General features: G+C 40.3%; 1 protein-coding gene across 1 annotated transcript in view; it reads left to right on the top strand.

Annotated features, from left to right (window-relative positions):
• LOC135795859 (neuroligin-4, Y-linked-like) overlaps nt 1-27,272 on the top strand; it is a 117,045-nt gene that overhangs the window by 83,728 nt on the left and 6,045 nt on the right. Inside the window, exons 2-5 of the mRNA XM_065307655.1 lie at nt 11,653-11,814; nt 19,227-19,424; nt 22,377-22,637; nt 22,709-23,181. Coding sequence (XP_065163727.1) covers nt 11,653-11,814; nt 19,227-19,424; nt 22,377-22,637; nt 22,709-23,181 — 1,094 coding nt within the window. The remainder of the gene's footprint in view (nt 1-11,652; nt 11,815-19,226; nt 19,425-22,376; nt 22,638-22,708; nt 23,182-27,272) is intronic.

Below are 27,272 nucleotides of genomic sequence, written 5' to 3'. Positions count from 1 at the left end.
AAGAACGCTTTTGACGAATTTATTACAAGACACATTTTTAGTTTATCAAAAGTCAAATTGACTACGATAAAGTTTAATCGCGCTGAAACCTGTTGAACTATTCATTTCAAAAACCCCTGTGACACACACACACATACTGAAAAAATTCCAATCGCGAATGAAACATTAAAGCCGAAGATGCGTTGCGAGTACTCATTGCATATTCATACCGCTGTGTCGACGCCGGTTTCCATCAATGATGTCACAGTGTCATAAAGTCTGACGGCAGGGTACGAATTTATGCATTCGTTTTAAACTTTACCCGTTTAAACATAACGGACTCCGACTCATGTTCGTATGCAAATGACATGTCATCATCGAAAAAAAAAACTCTCTATACCCGAGCAGCATCAGTCATTTTCCGAACAACGGAATCGGTTTTGATGTTATTTAATAACGTTATAACGACGTTGACCTAATTCTTTCTATCGGCACTGTGACAGACCTTTTCATCTACATAGGTATTTCGTTATATAAACGTGATGTGTCAGTATTTTCGAATTTCGTTTCAGTTGTGCGGGCTGCGCATGCTGTGATGGCGGTATTATCCGTAATTATTATTTTATAACGTGATTCAATCGCGCGCATCGGTCCGGGCGGCTTTCCACTTTCGCGTAATTGATTTACCTGACGTTTGGCGCGCACGCCGCGCGAGCATATAAAATTGATGGCGGTTTGGTGCGTTTTAATACACCCGAGATTCGATTCAAGGATGAATAAATATTGATAATGCACGCGTCTATAATTTGAAATGTAATTTCCTAATTGCTTGTCGGCAAACATTTGTACATTTGTAATTGACAACTTTGTATACGCATGTAATTATTAAAATTAAGGTTAATGCTTTTAAATATTACACCAAAGGTAGGCAACCCAACGTACGAGTAAAATGGGTTGCTCACAACCCTTTTATACTTCACACGTAACACAGTTAAAGAAAAATAAAAATAAAAATACATTTTTAAAGCTATAGCAAAATTCTTTCTGTTTTTGACTTCATTGTAGTTATATTTTAATTATCTGCATTTGTTTGTTTGTAAAAATAGCAGATTTCAGCTCCTAGTTTACATTTAAATATTGTCATCCAACCGCGTGTACAATTTGTCCTGCTTAGTCAATTAAACCATGACAATAATTTATCTCCATGCCACATAACACGATATTTTATAAAACAAACCATCATTTTTACAAATGGCATGCAACTGGCAAAACCCGGATTCATTTGTTTGGTGCTCCCGCGTTGTTTATTTAAAAATGTTAATTAATTTACGTCTCGCGTGCGTTTATTTCATATGCAAATTCGATTTAACGCAACGCGAAATTGAAACGAGCATCGGCGTGACGCCGAGCCATTGCTAATAATATAATAGCTAATATAGAAAATAGCGGCAACCGGATTGGATGACAGGCATCGCGATAAATCGCTTTCATTCGTGTGTGCGCAAACATCGAAAAATGCGTTTTGCTTCTCACACTCTTTCCATCCTATTTGCGTTTCCGGCAAATTTCGCACACGAATTAAACATTTAAAACGAATTATTCGAGCGTGACATTTAATCAGAGTATTTTTTTATTTCCCTGCTTGCTTCAGTCGCCGCATACGCGAGTTTCATCTGTTTTCTCTGGCCTGGGCGGATTTAATACATCATTTCAATAAATACATATTTCACGAGAAGCAAAGCCGCACACAGCGTACAAATCAAGTTATTAGATTAAAAAAATTGATCGAATGGCTCTCTCGGTGGGCGCGTCATGGTTGCGTTACCTACGCCTCGAGTCAAAATAAGCAAAACGCTGGCGGTAATAATTTATGTTCCGTGCGGCGATGGTGGAGGCGCCGCGCGTCGAGCGGAGTTTGAATAATTTGGAGGCCTGCGCATCGGGGAATTTCTCTCGAGATTATCTTTTTCAATTTCATCGTACATTTTTAACGCGTGTATGCTGGCGGTTTGATTTTTTTATGCACAAAATTTTATCTAAGAAAATTACAATAAAAAAACAATTGGGTAATTGAATGGTTCATTGGTGTATTTATTATTATTCTGCGTATTCTACGCTCGCAATATATTCGTTTGTTATTGTTGGCATGGCGCAATACTAAAAACACAAACGCAGAGTCCGTCCATGATCCTAGGTGCAATTATAAATTGTAATTGAATATTCATGTACGTGCCCGCCAGCAACGACACAAAAAAATACAACAAAAAAATAAGCAGTATGCAAACTACTCAACTGAACAACTCAAAATTATTTTTTAAGTGTATAAAGTTTAGTATTCAACTCTTCATAATTTATTATTTATTGCTGCTGTAAATATCCAATCCAAATAAATGTGTTTGATTTAACAATAGCGATGGAAAAGAGTCTCAAATTAGCAATTATTATCTACTACCACCACCTAGGTCCTCAGCGTATTGGTTAATTTATGTCTGATTTAAAACCCACTGGCCGTAAATCGATCCGACGTTAATATTTATTTATTTTCATCCATTATCACGATATATTAACGCGCGCACAATGGGCGCTCATTATGCTCAAATGTTCAAATATTCATAATCACGAGCGATATATTATTAAATATATCATTGGCGACAAATTATTTCCACTTGTGCTCGTTTGGAAATTATTCCAATGTACTCGTACAACATTTTTAATCAAATTAAAATTCAGTGTAAATTTTTGTATAATCCTCATGGGCATTAAGTATATTAAATTTGGAAGTAATTTGTACCAGTTTTTAGTTTTTAAATTGCGTTTTTATGGCGAGAATGTTTAGATTAGCTGTAACAATAACCAAATCAAAAAATTCATGAAATTGCCCCATTGTGGCGCAAAACGTGACATTGCGCAAATATTACCGTGTAAAATGAAGAAATTATTAAAACATTGTCATCGTCAATCCGCTGATATTCATTTTTTCGCGTTTGTTTGTGCCCGGCAGTTTTTGTCATGTTGAACATTAATTTCGAGCCGCCCGCTGCGCGCGGCTCCCGCAATTGGGCAATTTCTGAACGACAAATATTTGTCGATTTCCGCACTTTGTCCTCTTCAGCGGCAACAATGCCGAATGAATACACCACGACCGCGCCCGCGCACACCTACACCCACAGAACGCACCCGGAGCGAAATGAAGAGGACACAATGGCAACATACATAATTGGTGTAAGCATGAACGATGGTAGTCTAACCAAAAATGTTATTATACCTTACAACGGAATTTAAATTCCAGCTCGGTTGGATTTAGTGTTGGATTTGTATTTAAAGACGTCCTGAACATACACTCACACACACACACACCAAACGAGCATTTACCTCACTGTGTGATTAAACTTTGTATCAGAAAGGTTTTTGTTTCATTTTGATAAAAGAGATAAAGACAGAGCGCCGAGTATCAAATCGTGCAGGCTGCAGTTCGTTTGCTTATACCGCAAGTTCATTATAAATGGAATTTCGGAGCTGCTTTGTTAAGGATTTAACGAAGCCCCCTCGGCCGTCAGAACGAGCTTTTGCTTCGACGACGTTTTTCGCCGGCTTCGCAATCGAAAATTTTGATGGAATATAAACAAAAATTAGAGGTAGAAAGATGAACGCCGGAAACGTTCAACGTTCAACCTTTTTCCAGCGGACGGAAGCGACTAACGAACACCAATACCATCAGAACTAATATTTTCAGTTAAGCGGGTTGGATGCTAAAGGTAAAATATCAAATAATCCATTTTTTTCCTCTTAATTCCAAGACTAACGAGACAATTTGAATTTCATTTTTTACTCTGGCATTAAGAATTATTATTATTAGAAAATTAAAATAAATTTACAAATATCAGCGATAATTCAAGTTCCAAAATCTCAAATCCCGAATGCAGTCAACCCATACCCTATACCAGACAAGCATGAGAAATATGACGTAAGGTATGAGCTCTTGCATGCAGCCATCTTGTAAATGTAAGCCTACGGCATCGAAGGTGGTTTGGTTATCAGAGGCGAAATTGTGTAAGGCATTCTCGGGCTCGTCCGGAATGCCGGAACTTCCGGTTATGTTCATTAATATCCATCATCGCGCAGAAGTTATGTGCCATAAACACTCGTCGTATTCCAATACACTTAATAATTCGATATCCGAGGCAAACTCGGGCTCAGGAAAGAAAGGCCACCGAAAGACGAAAGAGAAGGATATTGGATTTTTTATTTATTAACGGGCCAACAGTAATGGCTTTATTATTGATGTATTGATGGCACAAGCTTATAAATTTTAAGATAAACGTATCGCCAACGATGACAGAATAATTGTTAAATTTATACAAACTTTTTCAGTTGTTAAAAATTGAATAAACTCTTTACGTTCAATTTTCAGTTTGTATCTATACAAAATTGTCTATTGTACCCTTGTGTCCCATATTTAAATTCTCAAAAAATGCAATTTCAATGTCTATAAATTTAGCATTGTAGGAAATGATCTGTCAGTTGCACCTCTTGTTCTAGTTACATTCGTATAACGTATTTTCTTGACACTTTCCGATTGACAACCGCAAAAGAAGATAAATAACATTACATGCGCTCACATTTCGCATACGGTACAAAAGAAACAAATGGTTGTACAATTTTTCACCCTGGATGTATCAAATAAATCTAACCCCAAATAACATAACCTCACATATACGAAAAATAAAATAATGAAAAAAAAAAACAGATAACAACAAAATAAATAACTAAACGTCTGGATAATCTAAAAGCAAAAAATGTAAATGTACAAAAGCGAGCGGAGGTTAAGGGATGGATTGTGACAGCACTAATTATGACGATGCGACGCTGGGGAAAACGAGGAAAGCGTGGAAACAGAAGCGCAAAGAAGAAAAAATAGCAGACTGGACGCGACCAACACGTGTAGGGGGCCAGAAAAAAAAAGTAACTCCATTGCGGATAAACATTTATCTAGGATAACTCGCATGAGTTTTTACCAGTGTTTTAAAATTGCGTCTGTACATACAAAAATTATCTTATAGAACATAAATAAATAATTTTTGGCGAAAAGAAATTTTGAATCAAAATAATTTACTTTTACACCTCTTATTTTCAAGTTCTAAGGAGAATAAAATAGGTTATGTGCTAAGTTTGCGCTCTCTTTAACATTCTCTTCCGTAAGCAACGAAAAACATTCATAACGATTCCTGCGAGTTGATAATGTTCGGCATTTAAGAAGTTGAAGTTGTTTTTCCTACTCCCGCAAGACAAACACTGTTATTGTTGATTGTCGCGTGTTGAAATCAATTTGTGTGCAATGGCAGAGGCGAAAAGTTTGCAACTTTACGAAAGTCATTGAATCCGCCGTCCACTTTCTAGCAAAATAAAGTCACCAAATGGAAAAGGGTTTACACTCTTGTAATTTTCAGAGTGAATTGTGCAACGAGACAGAGTTGAAAAAAAGCAGCAAGTGAATAATGCGCACGTTGCGCAAAATGAACACCGCGAACAATGCACAATGGCCTGATTAATTTGCATGTTTTGATCGAGGTCAACGTTTCGCGTATTTTCGCAATGTGCGCGCTTGAAATTTTACATTTCAAACGGATTTTTTGCAATTACTATTAGCATTTTAGAGCGAGAGCGAGTTGTTAAAGCATACAATATTTTACACCGGAGTGCTAGTGCTTTTTCCGTTAAAATGTTTTCTCAAAATACAAGACGCTTTTTTTCCGACTTTTTAAATACGTTTTGTGCCATTTCTAAGCGGGTTTATGTTTTGTGCGTGATAGTTTCTTTTTGCTTTTGCATGCGCGCAGTACGTCGAAACTCGAGAAAATGTGTTTCTTACTTTTCGCCATTCGTTCGTTCTATCGAACGCAGAGAAGTAATTGAGTTAGTTCTATTTGTTAGTCAGCTCGTAGATATTCCTTTCGTGGCGCCCTCGCGCGCGCTGTTTGCCCTCGAGCCACTTTTCTTCCATTCTTTCGCGTTTTGTGCATGCGAGCGGGCGCGGGTTTGGCTATGAATTCCAATTCGGTGAACGCGGAGGACCAAACATGCTGCATGCATCAACAAATAATAACAAAAGTAAATAATAAAAAAGCAAATTATGATTCGTTATGTTCATAAATATCAAAGCAGGAAAATTACAGTCAAAGTTCCATAATATTCAAACTAGTTTCTTGCTGAAAACAGCGCAGAACTAAATTTTTAACGGTTTTAATCAAAATCGTCAAATAATCGTAAATTTTTTATATTACATGTTTAACAGTTACATTTTTGGATTTCATATGTACTAATTCTTGTTTATCGCCAATATTTGCGTGGTATTTATCTTAAAAACAAATTTTATGCATTTAACATGTTATTTTCCGATATGACTTTTGGCGGTTCCGTGCCAGGGTGTAACAGCTCGTGATTTACGATATTCATAAAAATTTACACTTCATTTCTGACGTATTACCTATTTCTCCACACACACACACGGCCGTTGAGGGTGAAAAAGGCAAAACTCTGTACGCGATATTTACTCGCTCGCTCGTTGCTACTTCCGCCACGCATCGCAATCTGGCAAATTGCCTCCTAACTCCTCGTCCTCGCACTCATCCTCGTCCTGCTTCTCGCCCAGTGCATTACCCGCGGTGCAACCGCCGCAACACCGAACATACGTCGGAACTTTTCGAATGAATAAAAAATATGAATTCATGTATGGACTGTTTTAATATATTCCGGGCATGAATCGCGCGTCGTAAAAACGCCTCAGATCGAACGGGAATAAAATGGATAAATACGAATGCGAGACGCGTAAAAATAAAAATAAACAACGTACTTTGACGCTCACTGATAAAAATAAAACTGAAATTACCTAAATTTAGTTGGTAGACGTAAAAAACAAATATTTTTGAGGGTTGCATGTTATTAATTTAATTTACTTTAATTTCGGTTAATTTAATTGCTCAATTCCCCGACAAACGAGTAAATTTTTCATTAATTTATGAACGCATATGCCTTTCATGCGCGTTAATATCATTTGTTTGGTTTGGCCTTCCGCCGTTCGTTTGCCGTTTCGCATTTTCCAGCCGGCGAGATATTTTCGCTCCTTTCGCCGAATTTATTATTCCAACTTTTGCGCGCGCCTTTCCATATGTGAATGTACATATATGCACTCTCCATTAACGATATTAATGTGTTTTTCGTTATTTTCCTCCGGCATGGTTTAACATATGTGCGTCGAATCGCAAGTGAAATATTATCGGGCACACGGTTTGAAGTCGCGCGCGCGGCTCGCATGTCGCGAACAAATGGTGCGGAAAAGTTTTTAATTAAAAAGAAAAGTAAACAGCGTAATTTACATAACGAAAAACTACTCATAAGCGTTACAAACGCAAACAAATGTTTATTTAGAAATGTTTTAATTTAGTTTTAAAATTGCAATAATATTAGCTTTTACCCGTACGCTAATTTATAGCATACCAAACCAAATCATGCTAGTAGCGACAAATGAGGTCCAGCTTTAATCAGCGCCGTTCTCAAATGAGTCCCTCGTAGACACAAAGCGATTGCGGTCAACAAAGGCAAAGAAAATTCCTTCAGCGACCTGCTGCCAGCCACCACAATGTACATAATTCGAACTTTGAGAGGTTCATCTTTAATTTGCGTAAATTGGAACCGTCAGAAGCGTTTTATTAGCCCGTTGATTTATTAATTGTCTTAAATTACATCAAACAAAATAATTTCTAAACATATTTTTCAATTTAAAAATAATTAAACGCTCTTCATTAAGACTCTCATTGTGATTTCAATAATAATAGCACTAGTGCCTGTTTGCCTTCGTCATAATGAGTCTAACACCACCCCAATGCCCCATGTGTGTATAAATTCCTCCGCATGGATTCACAATTCTGCGGTTGCCTCGCTAGGCTATTATTTCCCCGCGCGCGCAGGAAAAAAAACGAAGATTGAAGTGGGCCGCGATTGCCGCGACGCGCTGTTCACATCATAAACAATGGCCGCCATTGTCCGCCAGTGACAAATGAACACAATACCCACTCGATATACACTTGCGTCTCGTCGGAGTCCTTCAACACAACACATACTCACACACATAGACCACATTCAAGCGACAAAACCTATCACAATCGCTCGCCTGTATGTCCCATGTTTGAGTATGTCGAGTGTGAGCGTGTATAGTTTTCACAATGAACGTTGCCTCTGCCGCTGCCACTAATTAACAACACGATCTACACCGTCGAAATGACTTCGCCTTGTTCATTTTGTTCTTTTCTTTAAAGATTTTCGCTTTTCTATAATGAGCTCATAATTGATTTATAGTTTTTAGTTTATTGCTGACGTTTAAGTGCGTGCTTGTGGATTTTGTTTTCTGAATTGGTTCATTATTGTTCTCATTAACGGCGTTAGTGAAGCACAATTTTCACGTAATTACTAGCGCAGAGATTTAATTGGTGCTTGGCAAGAGTTTTAAAACAGGGGAAAAAATTGCGTGCATTTTATCATAAGCTGGTTATTATGTTATTATATTGGAATATAATACTGAATTTTATCCGCTGTTGGTTTTAGACTAATGCGACTGTTTGCATGTAAATCATTAATGAAATATTTGTTTTTAAAATGCGAAGTGGATAAAAATATTACACCTATCAATTTTATTAAAGCCACATATTTGACTAATATCCCAACTGAGTGTAGGTTGTGTTGTAATCCATTTAAACTCAATCAAAAGCCCTCGAATTGTTCATTTTGGTCATAATCACATTATTATTATGCATTCTCTATTCCCAATGTGGTTGGTTCAATATTAAAGGGATAGATAATGACAGTTTATGAACGCCTAAACCCAAAGCAATCATAAATAATAAAGTAATGAACAAACTCATTTTTATACAGGATAATCTATAAATTTGCAGCTTTGAGAAAAAATCTGTTTATAATTTTTGTAAATTTCAGAGTTAAAGCACTACTTCTATTTGGTGCATCGCGAAGATACAAAGCAGAAACTTTTTATTGGAAAACTTTAACGCAAAAGTTGTACGCTTGGATCGGTTGAAAGCGAAGGGCGGATTGATTTAAAATTGAATAGATCGACATCGCCGAACAAACTCGAGCAGATCACGCCCAGCGCTCGGATCGTTTTTGAAAGTTTTTACTTAACGCAACACACTACAACTTTTTCTATTTTCTACTGTGGTGTCACTCTATTTTCTATAATTTTTCTCCACAACTTATTAAACATTCGGTAGATATATATTGCACACACCGCATTCAAATATGTATATATAGATGTGTGGATTAACAGATTTGAATAATTAATGAATGATTTGAATAACAAACGACACAAGAGCTCGTGCGCGCCACGCAGAACAATCCTTAATTAATCAACGCTTTTTGATGCGAATCATTCGCTCATTCGGAGTTTTCCTCGTCTCTTCCCTGGGTATCCATATCAAGATTTATAATAATTCAAATGGCTGACGCGCGAAATGCGATCAATCATCTGATCCTAACACACACAGATACATGTTTTGTCACGCAGCATGAAAATCGATCACACCACGAGTGTGTCAATTGTATGTTGGGTTGCCGGCCTCTCAGACATGCAACAACATGCAAATGATACACACATTTGTAAATTAGCAGTTTGCGAAGGACGGTAATGAACTGCCAGTGTGCTTGAAGGACTTGAAGGATAAATGACGTGTGCAATGTGCAACAATCGACACACACGAATCGCAAACAAAACGACCAGCACGACTAAAGTAGGCTACTCATTATACATGTGTACGCATGCGCTATGTTTGCGGATGGATTACAGGCAGTAAACAAATTAACAGATTACTAGTGGCATAACACGCTATGTAAACTGGACACAGCGCCATCTGTTATGACAAGCCTACGAGTATAAATTTGTGTAACTATCCAAAAATTTTATTTTAAATTAATATTTATACTCTATTATTCATAAATTAGGCGTGAATAAGAGTTGTAGCTGACGTTAAACGCAAATATTAATGCCAACGCAATTTATTAATAAAATATGTGTGGCGACGCCAAGTGTCAACCGCAGCACACGGCGATGGAGGCGGTTGCCGGCTGTAGACGCATATAACTTTCGTTGGGCGTCTTTTGCAGGACTTTGCAGTTTCTCGACGAAAATCGCGCGAAATACAAGAACGTCGCTGACCTAACCTCACTTTAAACCTATTATAGCCGCCTGTATGTAATTTTATGATTATTTTTTTGATACCGCAATTAAACCGTCATGATTTTGAGTTTAATCATGCCTTAACACCACATTTATTTGCGGAATGCGCGAAATTTAAGTAATCCTACAATGAATGCATTGCCGCCTCCGGGCGTATAAGACTGGTGCGCTGTACGTCGCCTCGGCACTTTGTGCAGATTTCTGTGGATTACGGTGCGCGTTTTAGGGTCATTTAGCAGTTTTCGAAACGGCGCGATTTTATTGCGTTTTTACGGCGGGATTATAACATGAGAGCAGCGCGCCGCCGCCGCTCATTCACTACGAGGACAATAAATTTTTATTTTCGTACCACCGGTATTATTGAGTTGTGCCAGAAAATAGGTACTTGAAATATCAGTGAAAACATGGATTAATTGCGTCTTTGTTTGTTTGCTGTCTATTAATGACGTTATCAACGTTAGCATACAATGCGCAACTCTAAAATTACACAATGGATGTTTTGGAATAATATTTTTATCGAACAGTGCGTATAATGTATTGTTTCGGATCTTCTTGTTGTGATGTGGTCGGTTGTTGTATTCGTTATTGGTTCTCTCCTGTGCAATCACCAGCCCACAAGCCTCTGGCTGCTTTTGTATATCTTTGCCCGGTTTGTTTTGGGATTGTTTCGCGTGCTTTCCACTCATCATCATCCACATGTGAACATGTGAACAACCCATGGCGGCTGCCAACCACCCCCCAATTCGGTTGAAACCCCGAAAGGCACAATGGCCGCCGCTTCGATTGCCGACGCATCGATCATACACGTAAACTTCGTCCGATATAACTTTGCAAAACGATAATGAAGCGGCCATCCAAAACGGATCGGATTACCGGAAACGGTTTTCGCTCCGCGCATATCCTGTTTCTCTATACACACCCATCTACAATACACACATACGTAAAAGTAGTACAATGTTGAGGTTATGTAGTCATGAGTTTGAGGTTATGTAGGTATTCCCACCGCAGCGCTGCGCTAGGCGGGTAATCCCCGTTTCGGCGTTGCATCGGAGCGTCTCGCCGACTCGGGGCTTGCAATCGAGCCGGGCGTGCATAAATGATTGCATTTTTATGTCGTTACACTTGTTCGCGTTCGCCACCCTCGTCGATACCAGACTATTGTGTTTCTGCAGGAGAGAACAAACCGTCAGGGGAGCACACGTATCTGTTTACCTTTTGTAAAACGCCGATCTGTCACATAAATCATGCGCATACATTTAACGGAAGAGTAATCGAAATAACACTGAACAAAGATAAGTCTGCAGAAGATAACGTGTTTTTCAACCACTTTGTCAAACATTACAACTACACCAACATAACCTCAATTTAAAGCTTCTAATATTTGTTTTATGATGAGTATTGATGCTAACAAGATGTTTTGTTTGTATTTGCAGCCGGGACAAGAGAAGGAAATTCTTCACCAAAGTATCCGGTGATTGTCTTTATCCACGGCGAAAGCTACGAATGGAATTCCGGAAATCCGTACGACGGTAGCGTGCTGGCGAGCTACGGTGGCGTCGTCGTCGTCACCATCAACTATCGCCTCGGCATACTAGGCAAGTACTGCCCCTAAGGTGGTGAAAGGTAGTGAGGGGCTAGTGAAAAGCTACACTGACTATAAATACACCGACTATATTAGATGTTAATGGCGAGCATGGCGAGCAAATTGCCGCGAGCGCGACACGTCGCGATAGCGTAAATAGTTCGGGCGGGCTGCACTACGGGAGACTTTAATTAAAAGCCTGCTTAATTTAATCACCTTCGCGGAGATAGTTAAAATGTCTCAACGGCTAAACATTTGCGATACAACATTACATTATAAGCCTTTCTTTTTTGTATTAAAGGTGATATTAATACAAGCAACGAAATAAAGAAGAACTAAGTGGGATTTTACAATGTAAAGTCGCATTTTTCCACTTTTACCGAATTGTCTTTTCTCAAAAGTTTGTTTTGTCCACCATGGCGCTCCTAGATTGTAAATTTAGCGAATTTCCTGTTCCGGCTTTGCGCGGTCTGCAACGCATTGTCATTGGCAAGCTTTGCAATGTTGTTTAAAGAGTTTAGCTAAAAATCTAATAGAGTGAGCAAACCCTGCTTGCGCTCGCCACGCAAACATAATACGCGTACGAAACTCCTGAGTAAATAAAGGATTGCATCGTGTTCCACCACCGACGTAATTTACAGTTTCAGAAATCTGGTTTACGATTCACGCTAATAATTCCACACACCGGCAGATTACAGTACTCGTATAGCGCATTAAGTTCACTTTTTTTTGTTGAGAATTATTTAAAATTTAGTGTAGTTTAGTACTTTCTTGTTTAGTTCCTGCCTCCCAGCGAATTTTTGAAGATCCTTGGCAGACTAGAGGTTGCTTGGCGTGTGCCAAAACGGATAGTTTAAAATAAGGGCGCCCGGTGTTTGTAAACTCGGAAATTACTCAAGTTTTCCCGGCATTTACTCTTCGCCGGCTTCTCACCCGGCCCCGTCGCGTTGCTCAGCTGCATCAGAAGAAGACCCTATATAGCGCAAGAGGAAGGGATCTTTCATTCGGTGCCACGCGCGGTCCAAGCACGCTTGGCTTGCTTTTGGCTCGCTGCATCCCCGCCGAGGCCAAAACTATCTAAGTGCAATAATAATCCATTTATTTAACATATGAGCTTCGCCTTCCGGGCAGTCCGTGACCCGAAAAGAAAGCGATAAATTATATTACGTAAATAATGAGCGCGCAACGTTCATAACCAACAAATAAACCACAACCACGAGCAAACAAAAAAGAAAAAACAATCGAGCAAAACGCAAAACCAAATCGTATCACGGAACGCAATAATATATTCGTCGTAAACACAGAAATATTGAGTTGTAAAGGTAGTTAACCCAGATCGGGATAGGTTAATACCGGTGGAATTCTTGAAATGTCTTCGAATGTTTTGAAATGTTTCGGGGAAATTTATTAATATTCATTGCAATCTTCGCTTATTTATGAGTTTGTGCTTCGCATCGCATCGTTTCGCGCCGGAAAAGCCGCCATTGCTCCTTTTTTTTTCGCTGAGCGAGCGACCGACGAAAATCGAAAATCGAATCCATTTGTGTTTTTTTTTCTCTGGACTAACGCAAGAACAAATGCCAAACAAAATCTCACAAAAAAAAAACTAAGTCAGAGGAAGGAAAATATAATATCCACGGAGATTTATTCAGCATCACTTCCGGTCTCGTGTTAAAATATGCCGTTGATAATAATACCTTCATCAACTAACCTCCAAATATAATATTTTATTTGTAAAATTGTCTGGATATTTTTAGAAAACGAAAAAACGCACAACTTTCACTTGTTTGCCATCTTTTATTACTTCTATGTGTTTGTATCCTCTTTATCCTTTTATTATTCGGCGCGTTTCCATTTTATTAAAGAAAGTCTTGTTCTGAGTGACTCTAGATTTCATCCAGGTCCTTTCGCTCTTGCTATAATAACATTCACTAGCTCGCTGGATGATATAAAAAGGAAACAAGCAGAATTCTGTTGGAAGACGACAAGAGAGCGGTTGGAAGAAACATGACAAACTCGAAACAAATGTAATATGATCGCGGAAGAATGCTGGAATTCCGGTTGATTTAAATTGCTATCCGTTTCCTTTTTTTTTTCAAGATTTTTCTTTTCTTTTTGTCACTTTCCTAGCACAGAAAAGTCTGTTTGTTATTCAAAGAATATTTTTACTTTAAATTGTGAATATCTTATACATTCCTATGCAACACCCTGTAATTACTTGACTGCCTAGGCAGTAAAGTAAACGTTTTGTTTCCTATGAAAAAAAATGATTGGTGCGTTGTGTTGATTCCAAAGGCAACGAGGTGTGAACGCAACCACACCAGCCGCGGCGTTGGACCGTCAAGATATATCGCACACGTTTCTGCCATTCGTTTTTCTCAAGGTTTTTCCGACACATCGCAACACTGCAGCAATAACCGCGGCAGGCGGAAGGAACCACAACGAAACGACAGGCTTTCAATTACATTTTATGAGTGCTTCGATGGTTCCCTCTTAAACTGTCATCGATTGCATCAATCAATTTCGTTTCTACAGAAAACAAAAACAGCGTGTATATGAGATTTCTACAAGTTAGCCACCGCTTCCCAAGTTGATAGGTTTATCGTGCCATTTCGATGTCGTTTTTGGCTTGGTCCTGCCCAGTTGGACAGCGTGATAAGTAGCCAGGTGTAGGTACTCCTAGTAGCTGCTCCTGATGGGGGCGGTCGCATTATTTGCGTCCGATAAACTTGTCGTGCTGTCGCTGTGGGAGCCAGGCTCGTCAACGTTTTGCCCATCCCACACCCAGCTGGAGTAGGTATTGTCTGTGTATGTGTGTGGAGGCGGCGCGCGTGTTTGCCGGCATCGTCTAACATTACCATTTACAGCGGCCGCGCTGCCGCCGAGTTAAATTACGAACGTACAATCGGGGATTCGGCAATAAGGTTACCTTAATTTGCATATTACGAGCGTTTCATTTCCGCCCAGGCGAATAACTTTCCAGCTGAAAACTTGAGCGCAAAGAATGAAATCTCCAAAGGGGTTACAAGATTTCACTTTCAAAGACTTTCTAACAAGGAAACAACAAACTTGTTAATACCAGCGCCATCTATGTTGGACATAACCACAAAAACCTCTAAATCTGAATTTTAATGATTTTGCGATGTGAAAAAAAGCATTTAAACCATTTTTGTTGATTGTAGTTTGTTGTTGTACCCGAAAGCTTTGTTAAACTCAACATTAACAACGCCATTCTGACAGCAGCTTCGGCAACTTCGCTGAATACAACTAACTTCAGTGAGCGGAGCAGCGAAAACTGCTTTGAGAGTCAAATTTTCTTCCCCCCAGACTCTTACTACCAGCGGAGACGCTCGAAACTTACGTTTATGATGTCGATGTTGATGTTGTTGTCGTTCGGCGTTGTGTCACCCCTTTGTGCCGGCTGCACGGAGCAATCTATTGATGCACTCCAGAAATTCAACTTTGCAAAACTTTATAGCGAGCGAACCGAAATACTTTGAAGAAAAGAATATTCCCCTTCCGGTAGGCAAACATGTTCTCATTATAACGTGCCCCGACAATAATGGACACTTGAAAGTTTAAACCCCCAAAAAAATCAAGCAAGTTTCTTTGCATGCGGGAAAAGAGGAAAAAATGTGACCACAAATAACGGTGTCGTGTGCGTTTTGTGGTTAGTTGTGGAATGCAAAGAGAATTTGCTTTTCTTCTATTTACATTTCCATTTTGCGTTTTCATTTCCATTTCCATTTCCCATTTCCACATTTTTTGCGTGTTTTTCGGGAGTTTTCCGGTATTCCGGTTTGTAATACGTGCACACGAGCAATGCCGCGCCGTGGGAAAGTCGGCGTTTTATGGCAACGAGAAATTTTCCGCTTCTTGGCGTCTTTGCGGCTCCTCCTCGAGAGCAAAAGTAAACCCGCACGCATGACACATGCGAAATTCTAGTGTAGAAGCAAAAACCCGCGGTATAAAATTGAATTTGGTCTTCAACAAACCAACGTCAAGATCATTTTCAAGTCCTCGTGCTCGTCCTCATTTTTGGACTCTTTCTGCGACTGATACGTGTGGGTACTTATTATTATCTATTTTTTACTCTATTTTGGACCTAGGATTGTAGGATTTTATAAAGAGGAAACTCGACGCGCTCGAATGGCGTGCATTTTCGCAGTTTTTTCACGTACTTCCAATATCTCTCAAATCCGACTGATTCTACATCATGCGCTCGGTCACACAAGGACGTCCCGCGTCGACCGACCCATTCAGTATATCATTTTTATTCCGGGTCGTCGCAATCCGCGCGTGAAAGTCCTCAAGAAGAAAAAAAATTTAAAGTCCATTTCAATTTCGTTCACAATCATACAATCATCTTTTACGTGCGTCAAATTAAATTACAGACACGTACCTATCGCGCCATCTATCGAAAATAAATTAAAACTTACCCGCAAAAAAATTCTCTTTATGCCTAAGAATAATGTAGACAAGTAGATTTTTCTCTGTTGCAAAAACAGGCAGACATAAATTAATAGCTTCATTAGTTCGTATCTACAAACAAACAAATTTGCTCTCGTCACGCAAACGCGAACGCGTAGAAAATGAAAATAAATTATACAAATAATAAATACCTGCGTTTAGCGCGATTTCTTTGTGACAGGCAGACACGCCGTCGAAAAAATCTCTCTAAGGCTTCTTCTTTACGTTGAAAACGGGAGTGGTGAAGAAAAAAAACCCGAGCGTCGGCACGTAAATCATTTTTTGCCTGCCGCGAACGAAACGAAGAGATTTATAACGAAAAAGACCTAAAACGCCTCATTACGTTTACGCGTCTTTTCTGGGTTCGGGGGTCTTGGTTAAGGATTTCCTCTCTGCCGCTCCTCCGCCATTATATTATACCTGGCTAACTCACATCGCTACTTTTACTAACAGCGTAAACACGTAGGTGGAACATTTTTTCTTTATATATCAAAAGATCTCGAGAATTTACACCTCAAAAACATAAAATTTTGTTTCGCAGCACTAGTATAACAACTAGAATAAATTTACTAGTAATTTACTAAGTTTGCAAACACGCTAGTGTTCATTATATGCGATTATCGCACTCTCTCAACACTCGAGTCAAAGATTGAAGTGTTCTATACTCTTTGTCATGACATTATTATCGCGATGCGTTGTTCTCTCGATCTACAAAGTAAAAGGTTTTGTGCTTCTCCTTCCTGCTCGTGATTTTCGTGCTTTCAGACTTGTTTTATGAAGTATTAAGAGAACATATTGAACAACGAATTGCATAGAACGAAATGCTTGAAGACTTGCGATAAGATAATGTCTTCGATATAGTGCAATCATAAATTACGCTTTTTAATGTAACTACGAAGTGTATTTCAACTTTAAAGACTCTTTAATTAATAAATAAATGAATATTACTTATTTTAGTAATGATAAAATCAAAAGTAATAGAATTTCCAATTTCCTCGCATTGCATATTGTTGGTTTAATATTTCATCCGCGTGTTTGCATCTTTTATTAGCCACTCGGACGCATCCGGCGCGTAGGTAATATTTTTTAATGAAATTCTTTTAGTTCGCGTTTTATTTCCGAGCTCCGACCACACTGGCCGCGCCGTCGAAGCTCGCTTGGGCGCATGAAGAATTAACTTAGCCCTTGTGACGATGTGGTGCGAGTGGGTGCATGCAATGTCGCTTTTATACGCACACTTATAAATTTAGGCGTATGTGTGTGACTACGCAGGTAACGTGTACGCGCATTAAATTGAATTAAATTCTGAAGCGTACGAGCAACGCAAAGTAACACAATGTCCTTTTTATGAGACAAAACCCGGAAAACCGGTTTGAGTATAATTTCGTAATGTATGTACGCCACACATTTTAATATTAAGTAATCTCAAAACTTCACAATTACCAAATTAATTTTAGTTTATTTTCAAAGAAACAACTCTTGCGTTTTTATGTTTTTTTTTTTTTTTAATTTTATTTCAGACTTTATGTGGTTGAGCAATTCGCCAATCTAACAATCAAAAACTATGCGCAAGTGCAACCAACATTGCGCGGCAAACTCGAGCAAAGCAATAAACGAATATGAGACGAAAAACACCGCGGGTTATTTTTACGTTTCCGCGTCGGTTTGCAGAATTCTCGCAACTTCCGGAAATCGGAAGACCGGAAAAACGAAAGACGTCAGAGATTTTTTTGCTTATATACAGTGAGAAGTACTGATCAGGAAGAGGTTCAGCGCCCAAATCGCCCTAAATCAGTTTGGTGAATAGTTGCCTTTAGTTCAATTTGGCGAAAAACTTAATTCCGAAAGAGGCGAGACCGCCGCGCCACTGTCTTACTTGCTTGCGCTCGCGGGCGGCGACGACATCACAGGAAAAACTTTCTAAATTAAATTCCTTGTCGTCGCTGCGCGACTGGCGCTGTTCTTTTACCGGCAAAACTGCCGTGTCGCGTATGGTGGAGGCGCCGGGCGTTCGGTTCCTGACCCGGACATGTGTACTTTATGTAGACGCTCTGACAAGCCTTAGTCTTCCCTTCAATTAATAGCATCCCTCCTCAATCTTAAATCAATAAATTGATTTCTCTTAAAATAAATTTTGAAACGAATTTAAATCATGAAATTTAAATCCGTAATTTCCGAAAGAAACTTTTGCAAACAATAATAATAATAATAAGATAATGTAAGATTGTATAAGTTCGGTGTGTTTTTGGCTACCTGCTCGACGCGAGCGCAGCGGAAGACAGGATTTGCCAAAACGAACTTTTCCAAGCAACTAAATTAGAACTTTTCGAAAACGGGCGAATCCAAAGGTTGGAGGTTTGGGAGGATTGCTTCTGGGATTTGCCTTTCCACACGGTTTTACATTCCCTCACCCACGCGGACTTTTGTCTTGGATGTTATAATTCGGTGCTTTAACTTTTTGCACAATGTTGCTGCGTCTGTAGACAACCCAACATACAATAAACAAAGTTATGAGTACATTTGCTAGGTTAGTAAAACTGACGCTGCTTGTAATGTTGCCTATGTACAACAGATGTGCGCGCACAGAATGTTAACGAATTGTGTCATTTGTGTGCTTGACGTCTTAGGTTTTAATCTCGACTCGACTAAACTGATTACGTCGACGTGGAGCGCGTCGCATAAAAACGAAAAACAAAAACGCAAAGAAAACGAATCGCGTCAACAACAGCGCAAGCACGTACATTTTTAATTCTTTTAATGTCGACGCCAAGACGAGCGCCCCGACACAAATTCTATTTGCGATGCATAATTTAAGCGTCTAATGCTCACGGATTGTATTTACAAGCTTGTTGTGTAGCGAAATTCAATTTTTCAAACTCAATCTACAAACAACACTGAGCAAACACATTAATGGTAACAATTTGTAACGATTTGTTGAACATTGTTTTTTCGCAGGTTTTTTAAACGCCAACACCGATCCATACTTGAAGTCGCCGGCGAATTACGGCCTCATGGATCAAATTGCGGCGCTGCATTGGATTCAGGAGAACATCGCGTTCTTCGGCGGTGATCCGACCAATGTCACCGTCGTTGGGCATGGCACAGGTGCAGCCTGCGTCAATTTTCTGCTCACATCCAGCGCGGTGCCAGAAGGTGAGCAATATAATCTTTCGTTCGCATCCGTGCGGAACTTTGTAATAAAAAAATAACGAAAAAAAACTTTCACAGTTTGGTAAAAAAATATTCCAAATGTTTTTCGGGTATTATTAAAGTTTTTCTCAAAGAAAAAAAAAATCAATTCAATATTTTTTGTTGGCGGTTGATTTTTTTTGTCGGTTTTATTTTTTCAAGTTAAGGTAGTTAGGTAGTTAGGATTTAGAGCGCGGTTTGAAAGTTTGAGCTGCTTGGACCGCCTCGGACTGGCTGGTCTTTATCGATCCACCACTCATTTCCGGCCAATAAGTCAATTACAGACGCGGACACAGCCAGTTGGCACGGCGTCAAGACTGGATTCCGCTCTCCTCGCGCGCTCCTATTGATAAATGACCGCAAAACGATAGCGCCCTCGATTTAGTTTGAATGCATAAGATACGCACGCCACATGCACGCCACCAGCCACCTTCTTTAGGCCGCGCGCGGTATATTTTCGAGCTGTTGCTGCGCCTGTTGTGGAATACATCTACATAGTCAGGCCGGGCAACCCGCGGCGCATTACAATCTGCAATTTATTACGCCAAAGAAAATTCATACATGATAGCTTTTCCATAATGCCTCCGAAAACATTTTCGCTCGTCCTATGTAAATATCTTTTCGGTGGCGGTGGCGACGGCTCATAAATAAATGTATCGTGTCTTCGGCGGCTTCATTTCTTCATCACGACGCGCGCAGGACAAAGCCATCTTTCAAAAACTCAAACAATGCAAATACTAATACATTAAATTTACTTAGCGCGGTAAATTTTTAATATTTCGTTTTATTTTTTTATCATTTAATTTGATATGTATCAATTTCAGCTTCTATCTCAAAATGTAATTTTATTAACCAACAACTAGTTACGAGCTTTGTATGCGCAATGAATACGATTCGCAATAACGATTTAATTTCAACATTTTTGTTATTCAGCTGTATAAAACAGGTATATCCATTTGAATACTTTTGTCTCGTGTCCATTGCACGTTGTGATTGTGTAATACTAAATATTACTCGAAATGTACTTTTTACATCAATTTTTCACCGATAATAAAACAGCTATAAAAAGATTAATGAAAAAAGATCATAAAATACTACGATAGAGACTAGTTTACTGAAATTAGTAGAATAAAAAGTTTTGTTTTATAAACGTAGAATTTTTTTCAAAAATGATTCATTTTATTCACCATTTTATCCTTTTTTATGCACGGGACGCATGTGTGACAATAGAACACGAATTCACAAAGTCGGCGACTAGTGTATCAATCCTATCTGCAGCCGGCAGATCGTCGACGAGAGTAAAAATTTAAATCATCTATCAATCGCCCCCGGGTGCGAGCAATCCGGTCGTGCGGCCGGGCGAAAAGGACGAAAAGGGATCGGCGTCGTTCGTTTGATAAGGGTAGGAAATGGATGTATTAAGATGATTTCGGGACTACATTATTACACATCGCTAGAAATTGGACTGCGCGCGGAGCGTGTGCATAAAGAATAAAGCAGTTTCCCTAACCGATCCAGCGATTTCAACGATTTCGACGATTTTCTCGATTTGACGAGATCACCAGACGGATGACGATGAAATAAATCTCATTTCGAAACAATTTTTTGACACAATTTTAAAATTAAAACATAAATTTTAAGACCTTGGTAACATCGCACCGCCTGAACATCTGTTTCAGCTGCATGGCGCTCGTATTTATTGATTAATTCGGTCCACGCGCGTTTGGCCTACTAAAAAGCGAGCCCCTTGTGGCCAGCAGAAGACGGAGCGCGCAAAAGATGGGCGCGACGCAAGATCCCAGGGAGATAAATTTCGTCTCGCACGTTTTCTAATTACGTTCTCTGGTATTTGTCAATTATCTAACGGCCAGAGACGGCCGGTTTCCGCCTCCTCGACCTGCGCCCCAATCCAACCCCATCCTTGAGGAAGGAGATAATTTCATGCCTTTTCGGTTTTGATATCATTCATGGCAGTGCTTAATTATTATTTCTTTTTAGAACTGACATTTTAATTTCCCCGAAAACTCAAACAAGATTAGTAAATTATTATTAGATTTCCTCACATACTATGGATAATTAATTAATTGCAGATTTGCCGGCGTAATCCCAGATTTTAATTAACGCTTTTATTATTTCCACCTCCTCCTCCAATATTTGCTTCGCGTGGAAACAATAGCTTGGAGAAAATGCGCGTTTACAAGTCTGTGTGAATGAAGCAACCCAACGGGCACTAACTATCGGTGTGCGCAACCAAACACACATATACCTGTTCACACAATAGTAAACTTACGGTTATGTACAACTATATCCGAAGTGTATGTTACGCGAGTTACGCGAAGTTGCCTGGTGTATGTTTGGTTGCAGGTAGCGCATGTATTGATACCGAGCTTAGCGTTGGTGAACATCACCGCCGGATTGGAAGAGCTTTGAATATTCACATGCTTCGCTGCGTTTAATTTGCATATAGCATACATTCCCTCCGACGACGACGACGTCGAGGACGAGGACGCATCATGACCGAGAAAATGCAAAATGCACGCGCATAAAAATATGCATAAACACTCAAACAAACAAAAAATACAAGGCGGAAGAGATTTCAAAAAGTAAATTTGAGATTTAAATTTTGAAATTGCAACGTTGAGATTTTACGAGTTTGCAGATTGTTTCCATGTCCTCAATGCGCTATCCGCATAGTAGAATAATAGACCAGAGGGGAAATAAAAATAAGGCAATAAAAAATATAAAAAAAAGTTCCGTGCAATTCGCCGGGAGGAAATTCGATTTCGTGATTTCCACGTCCGTGTAATGAGCGCGCGCACGAGTTTACTCTGACAATAATATTATTTCGGTAATTGCCAGCAAGAAAGCGAGCAAGCGAAGTAATCCGATTTGGTTGTTCTTTGGTTTGTTTTCTAGGCGTGCTTTTCCATCGCGCCATTCTGATGTCTGGCTCGGCGCTATCCCCCTGGGCGCTGGTGCAGGAGCCGTCCCGATACGCGGCGCAGGTCGCCATCCACGCTAACTGCTCGCCTGAACTGCCGCACCAGCATCTCCTGAAGTGCCTACGCGAAAAGCCCCTCGATGTTCTCATGTCCACTCCTGTCATCGCGCCCGAATTTGCCTTCGCCTTCGGACCCAGCGTTGATGGCGTCGTGATAGATACCGGAGAACCATCAAGTAAGCCACATTCAAAAACCTCAAAACCAACCCGCAATGTAACTAATATGATTTATGTGCAATGCCCGCAGGTGATAATCCCCATTACAATAATGAATACGATGGTAAACCAGCAAAGATCGAACCGCAGAACGCCGTCAACATACTCAACAACGTCCTGCTGCGCAAATCCGTCGTCGCCAAGCTTTCCAGATACGACATCATGTTGGGAGTGGTGAAAGCAGAGGCGTATTTTGCCTTCAACGGCGAAGATGTTCAGTATGGCATCGAGGCTGACAGAAGGTCGAAGATACTGCGTACATTCGTACGCAACACCTACAGCTATCACCTGTCGGAGATCCTCGCAACCATCGTCAACGAGTACACGGACTGGGAGCGCCCCGTCCAGCATCCCATCAACATCCGCGACGAAACCCTCGAGGCGCTCTCCGACGCCCAATACGTCGCACCCGTTGTTCACACCGCTGATCTACACTCGGCCGAGCATCGTAATTCGTATCTATACGTGTTTGACTATCAGACGAAATTCGGTGATTATCCACAGGTAAGAATTTTGAATAAAAAATCTGCACGCATTAGACTAGAGTATAGAGTAAACACGCCGAGTAGAAAAATAGATTAAGACGGAAGCTTAACTTTTCCGTTGCGTTCGGTTCGACGCTACGCAAACAAAGATCCGTCACTTAAGCGGCGGCTGGCGGGGGCGTGCAACTCACATAAAAACTTTCTACTTAAATAGTGTAACAGTTATTTGTACAAGCTTTCGCCGAGATTCGGGGTAGCTCGCGCGCGGCACTATAAAACTTTCGAACTTGTCATAACTTCGACCATTACGACTGGGCTGGCACAACACCGGAACGCCGAACGCGCTCAAACGCATCGAGACATAATCATAAAGTGGAAACAGCTTTGTGGATTGTGTTCGAAGAATTTATTTTTAATTTGCCGAATTGCAAACAGAAGTATTTCTTTGTTTGCGTGCGGAAAAAACAAATTATTTACTTTTAAAAAAATATTTCGGCTTCTAGAACTCAAAACCGGAAAAGAAAAATATTTTTGGTCAAAGAAATATTTTCCAGATAGCGTATCATTTTCTTAAAACTTTTTTAACTCAAAAAACGGATAAAATACGCCGTATTCGAATACAGATTAGACGTGTTTCCGCGTTGGCCTTTTTTTGGTCGCGCCGAATGTCCACCATTTCGAATGCAGCCCCACACGCAGGTCCCGCGCCAAAGATACGCGGCGGGCCGAAAAGGAACAGAATGAAAAATCAGACGGCTGGAAAGATTTAGTGGCGCTCGGCCGATTTCACCCGCGCCGCATCCGGGCAGGGGCGGGCGTTCTCTTTTCAAAGCAACTCCAACTCCAACTCCAAGCCCCCGGCCTTTTATAATTATGCACTTGATTCACGAAAACCAAAAATTACGACGCCATCTGCCCCCCGTTGCCTGCATCCGCAGCGGAAACCTGATAGATAGAGTTTCCGAATGGGAGACGTTCGCATTGCACAGGCACCCTTTCTATTCCGTCTTTTTTGTGTGCTTCTTTCGAAGGTGGAAGAAAGGGTTGTCTGGAAACGAATTCATCGAAGTCGAAAAGCGACCGAGCGTTACTTAAAAGAGATACCAGTGCAAATGCTCCACTTCTCCACTGTTCCGAGTGATAAATTCCATTTATTCTCCCCTCTCCAGCGCCGCGTGCGTCTGTAGTCTTTAGCTTCGCCTTTCATCGCTTTCTTTTTGCGAGCGCGTTGGCGCTATTGAAGTCGGCAAGGTGTTTGTAGCGATTTGTAACGTAGAACGGTTTCATATACAGCGCGAGCGCAAACTGCAATTGCGGCGCCTCCGCCATTAAATATCAATAAGTAACGGAAGTATCCACCCTCCTGCCGATCGTCGGGGCGTCTTTTCTTCTCTGCTCTACTGAGGCAATCAATGCTTTGAGCGGGAATGAATAATGTTCTTAAGCTTTTAATGGGCGGTCGTGTATTCTTTCATTCTTTCGTTCCTTTTCACCGCAAGGAAGCAACCTTTCATTTTTTGTGCGTTTTGTGTTTGTTGTCCGAGCAAAAAAAGCACACACAAACTTAACTTTCTTTGGTCTGCAGGTTTCATTTTTGTTTGCTTTTGTGATAAAAAGCATTGTTTCGCTTGGCATTGTATTGCGTGTTGCCTACCGTACAGAAAACACCTAAACTCGCCGTGAGGTGAAAAGTTTCAAGAAAAGAAAACCAGTAACGACGTTCTTGCTTCGGGAACACCGACTGAAACGAAGGAAATCGCGAACGTAGAGGATGGAGAAAGTGCTCCGGCGATAACGAGCTGCCATCGCAACCATCCGAACTCGGCTTGAATGTAGGCAACTAAAAGCACCCAGCGCATACACAACGTCTTGTCTCCCTCTACGTCTTGGTCCTTCTATCCTCAACTCAGATTTTCACTTAATCAATCTTTGTGTCTACTTAAGGAAAAGATACACTCAATCTTTATAATCGTCCTAATCCGTCACTGGCCCAGCTCGGGAAAACCTCCAGCTAGCAACGAAATGAAAGGAGAGACAACCCTTACGCTTTCGGATGCGTTAGAAGGAAGCGAACCTATTAGGGCATGCTGGGAGCACCACCCGTAGTGGGTTGGAACACACGTCGAAAATTAATGTCGAATTTATTTTCGCGTTCGTTTTTATCCCATTTATTTGCGCTTTGCGCACGTTGGGCTCATCTTGCTCGCCGCCATCGCAAGCAAAGAGGGAGCACTGTTAACAAAACGTTTCGGTCGTAAAAAACGCATAAAGAAATATTTACATGCGAACGGTTTAACGTTTGGCACAGCTTAGTCTTTCACGGCTAATGCGCTCGTAAAATATTGAGCACATGCATGGTTTTAATTTATAAATATTTTAATCATCCTAGCGCATCAAGATAGGCAACACATATTGCAGGAATTATAAAAATATTTCAGCGACCGCCTTGTATATTACAGATTGTTTTAAGTTCGCTTTTTTTGTGACGGTAGAACTCGACCTGCAAACATATTAACTACAGACTCAACGCGGAGAGTCGAGTCACGGGGGTAGCTGGAAGTTTTCGGGATAACAACCCTCTCTCGTATAACTAGCGCGCTTGGAGCGCAAGCACAATGTTGGCAGCGTGAATATATTACCACATTGTTGTTGCGAGCAAACACCAGCAGAAAACCGGCTGGTTAAAATGCTAAAATGTGAAGCTTAAAAGTGCACATCGTTGTTAACACTTTTTTAAGTCCCGTATTCTTTCGAGTTAATTATTGAAACTATAATATTTTTAAAATTAGGCTGCGTTTGCATATTTGAGGTTTGGTTGCTGGTTGATTGTGTTTTCAATTTTCTAGCAAATGCGCAAAGTTAAATAAAACTAGTTGCTATCGCCAACCGGCGACGCTCGTTTAATATTTGCATATTATTTTATGCAACATATGCGCGTATAAGGTGGGCTGGCTGCGGACGTTAATTTGCATGTTGCAGTACCAGTACCAGCGCCACCTTCTGTATTTCCTATGCCATAGCGTGTCCTTGTCGCGTTTTTAATAGCATCAGATGTTCAAATATTCAACTGTTTTACTTTTTATTCGTTCGGTTTCGTTTATGTGTGCCGCGCGCGCAGCCATTTCATGTAATGTCAACCGGAATGATTGCATAATTAAGAAAACTCTTACAGTGCGCGTAATATGCAACGAAAAATTATATTGCATCGCGTTAAATGCCTCCCAACACGAAGAGGTCATGAATTCCGGTTGGTAATGCTATAACCAAGACCAAAAAGGCTCTTAACATTACATTACTCGTGTCGCGTTTCGCAAAGAAATAACATTTTTGTTTACCGCCCACGAGATTTTCCTACATTTGCATTTTATTCCAAGACTTGAAACTTGAACAAAGTGCTAAAATAACTTGTTAAGTTTCAGTCGCGCAACCAAAAAAACACGTTAGGCATTTCCGGTGATGGATTATCCATGTAACTCGGTGTTCGATGTGTGATTGAAGACTTGTTCTTTCACCCTCCGAGCGCCAGTGTGTGTGTATGTGGTAATCTAATGTTTTCTCGTTTTCGACGTTTCGACGGTATAAGAAAAACGCGGGCGTGTGGCACCGAACACTTTGCATAATGGCCGCCGCGCTGATAGCGGATGCTAGATGGGAAAACCGGAAGCGCGCTCGCAGCTTGCGGCGGCATCGACGGATGGGAAAATCCAAATTGATGCGTACAGCGTCCGATAAGCTTCGTTTAATAGCGCGATTCGCACGTGCACAATACGAGGGCGGCATAGGAGGAATCGATTATGGAATTATAAACCCAATTAGATCTTGCCAATGGCGTGCGCATAATGTTTTGTTATAAACGATCCGACCGAAATGGCGTTTGCACACGATACGACGAAAATTACCCACTTCCCGGAACTGCAACATGTGTCCCAGGCACAATTTAACTTAAAAAAATAAAAATTTACCGCAACTGCTATGATTTTACAACTTTAAATTTGACGCTTTCATAAAAAATAAGTATCTACATAGTTCGAAACGTTGTAGTCGGACACAAGTTATAAAACTTAATTAAAGCCCCCTTAAAATGTTTCTCTTTGGCATTTGCCATCCACC

Source organism: Atheta coriaria, unplaced genomic scaffold (assembly GCF_025399875.1).
Source record: "Atheta coriaria isolate IRGN ID8LTWV9N9 unplaced genomic scaffold, Caltech_Dcor_3.1 hic_scaffold_7_pilon, whole genome shotgun sequence".
NCBI classification, from domain to species: domain Eukaryota; kingdom Metazoa; phylum Arthropoda; class Insecta; order Coleoptera; family Staphylinidae; genus Dalotia; species Dalotia coriaria.
The sequence above is the reverse complement of the archived record's forward strand: the minus strand, read 5'-3'. Positions and strand labels throughout refer to the sequence as shown.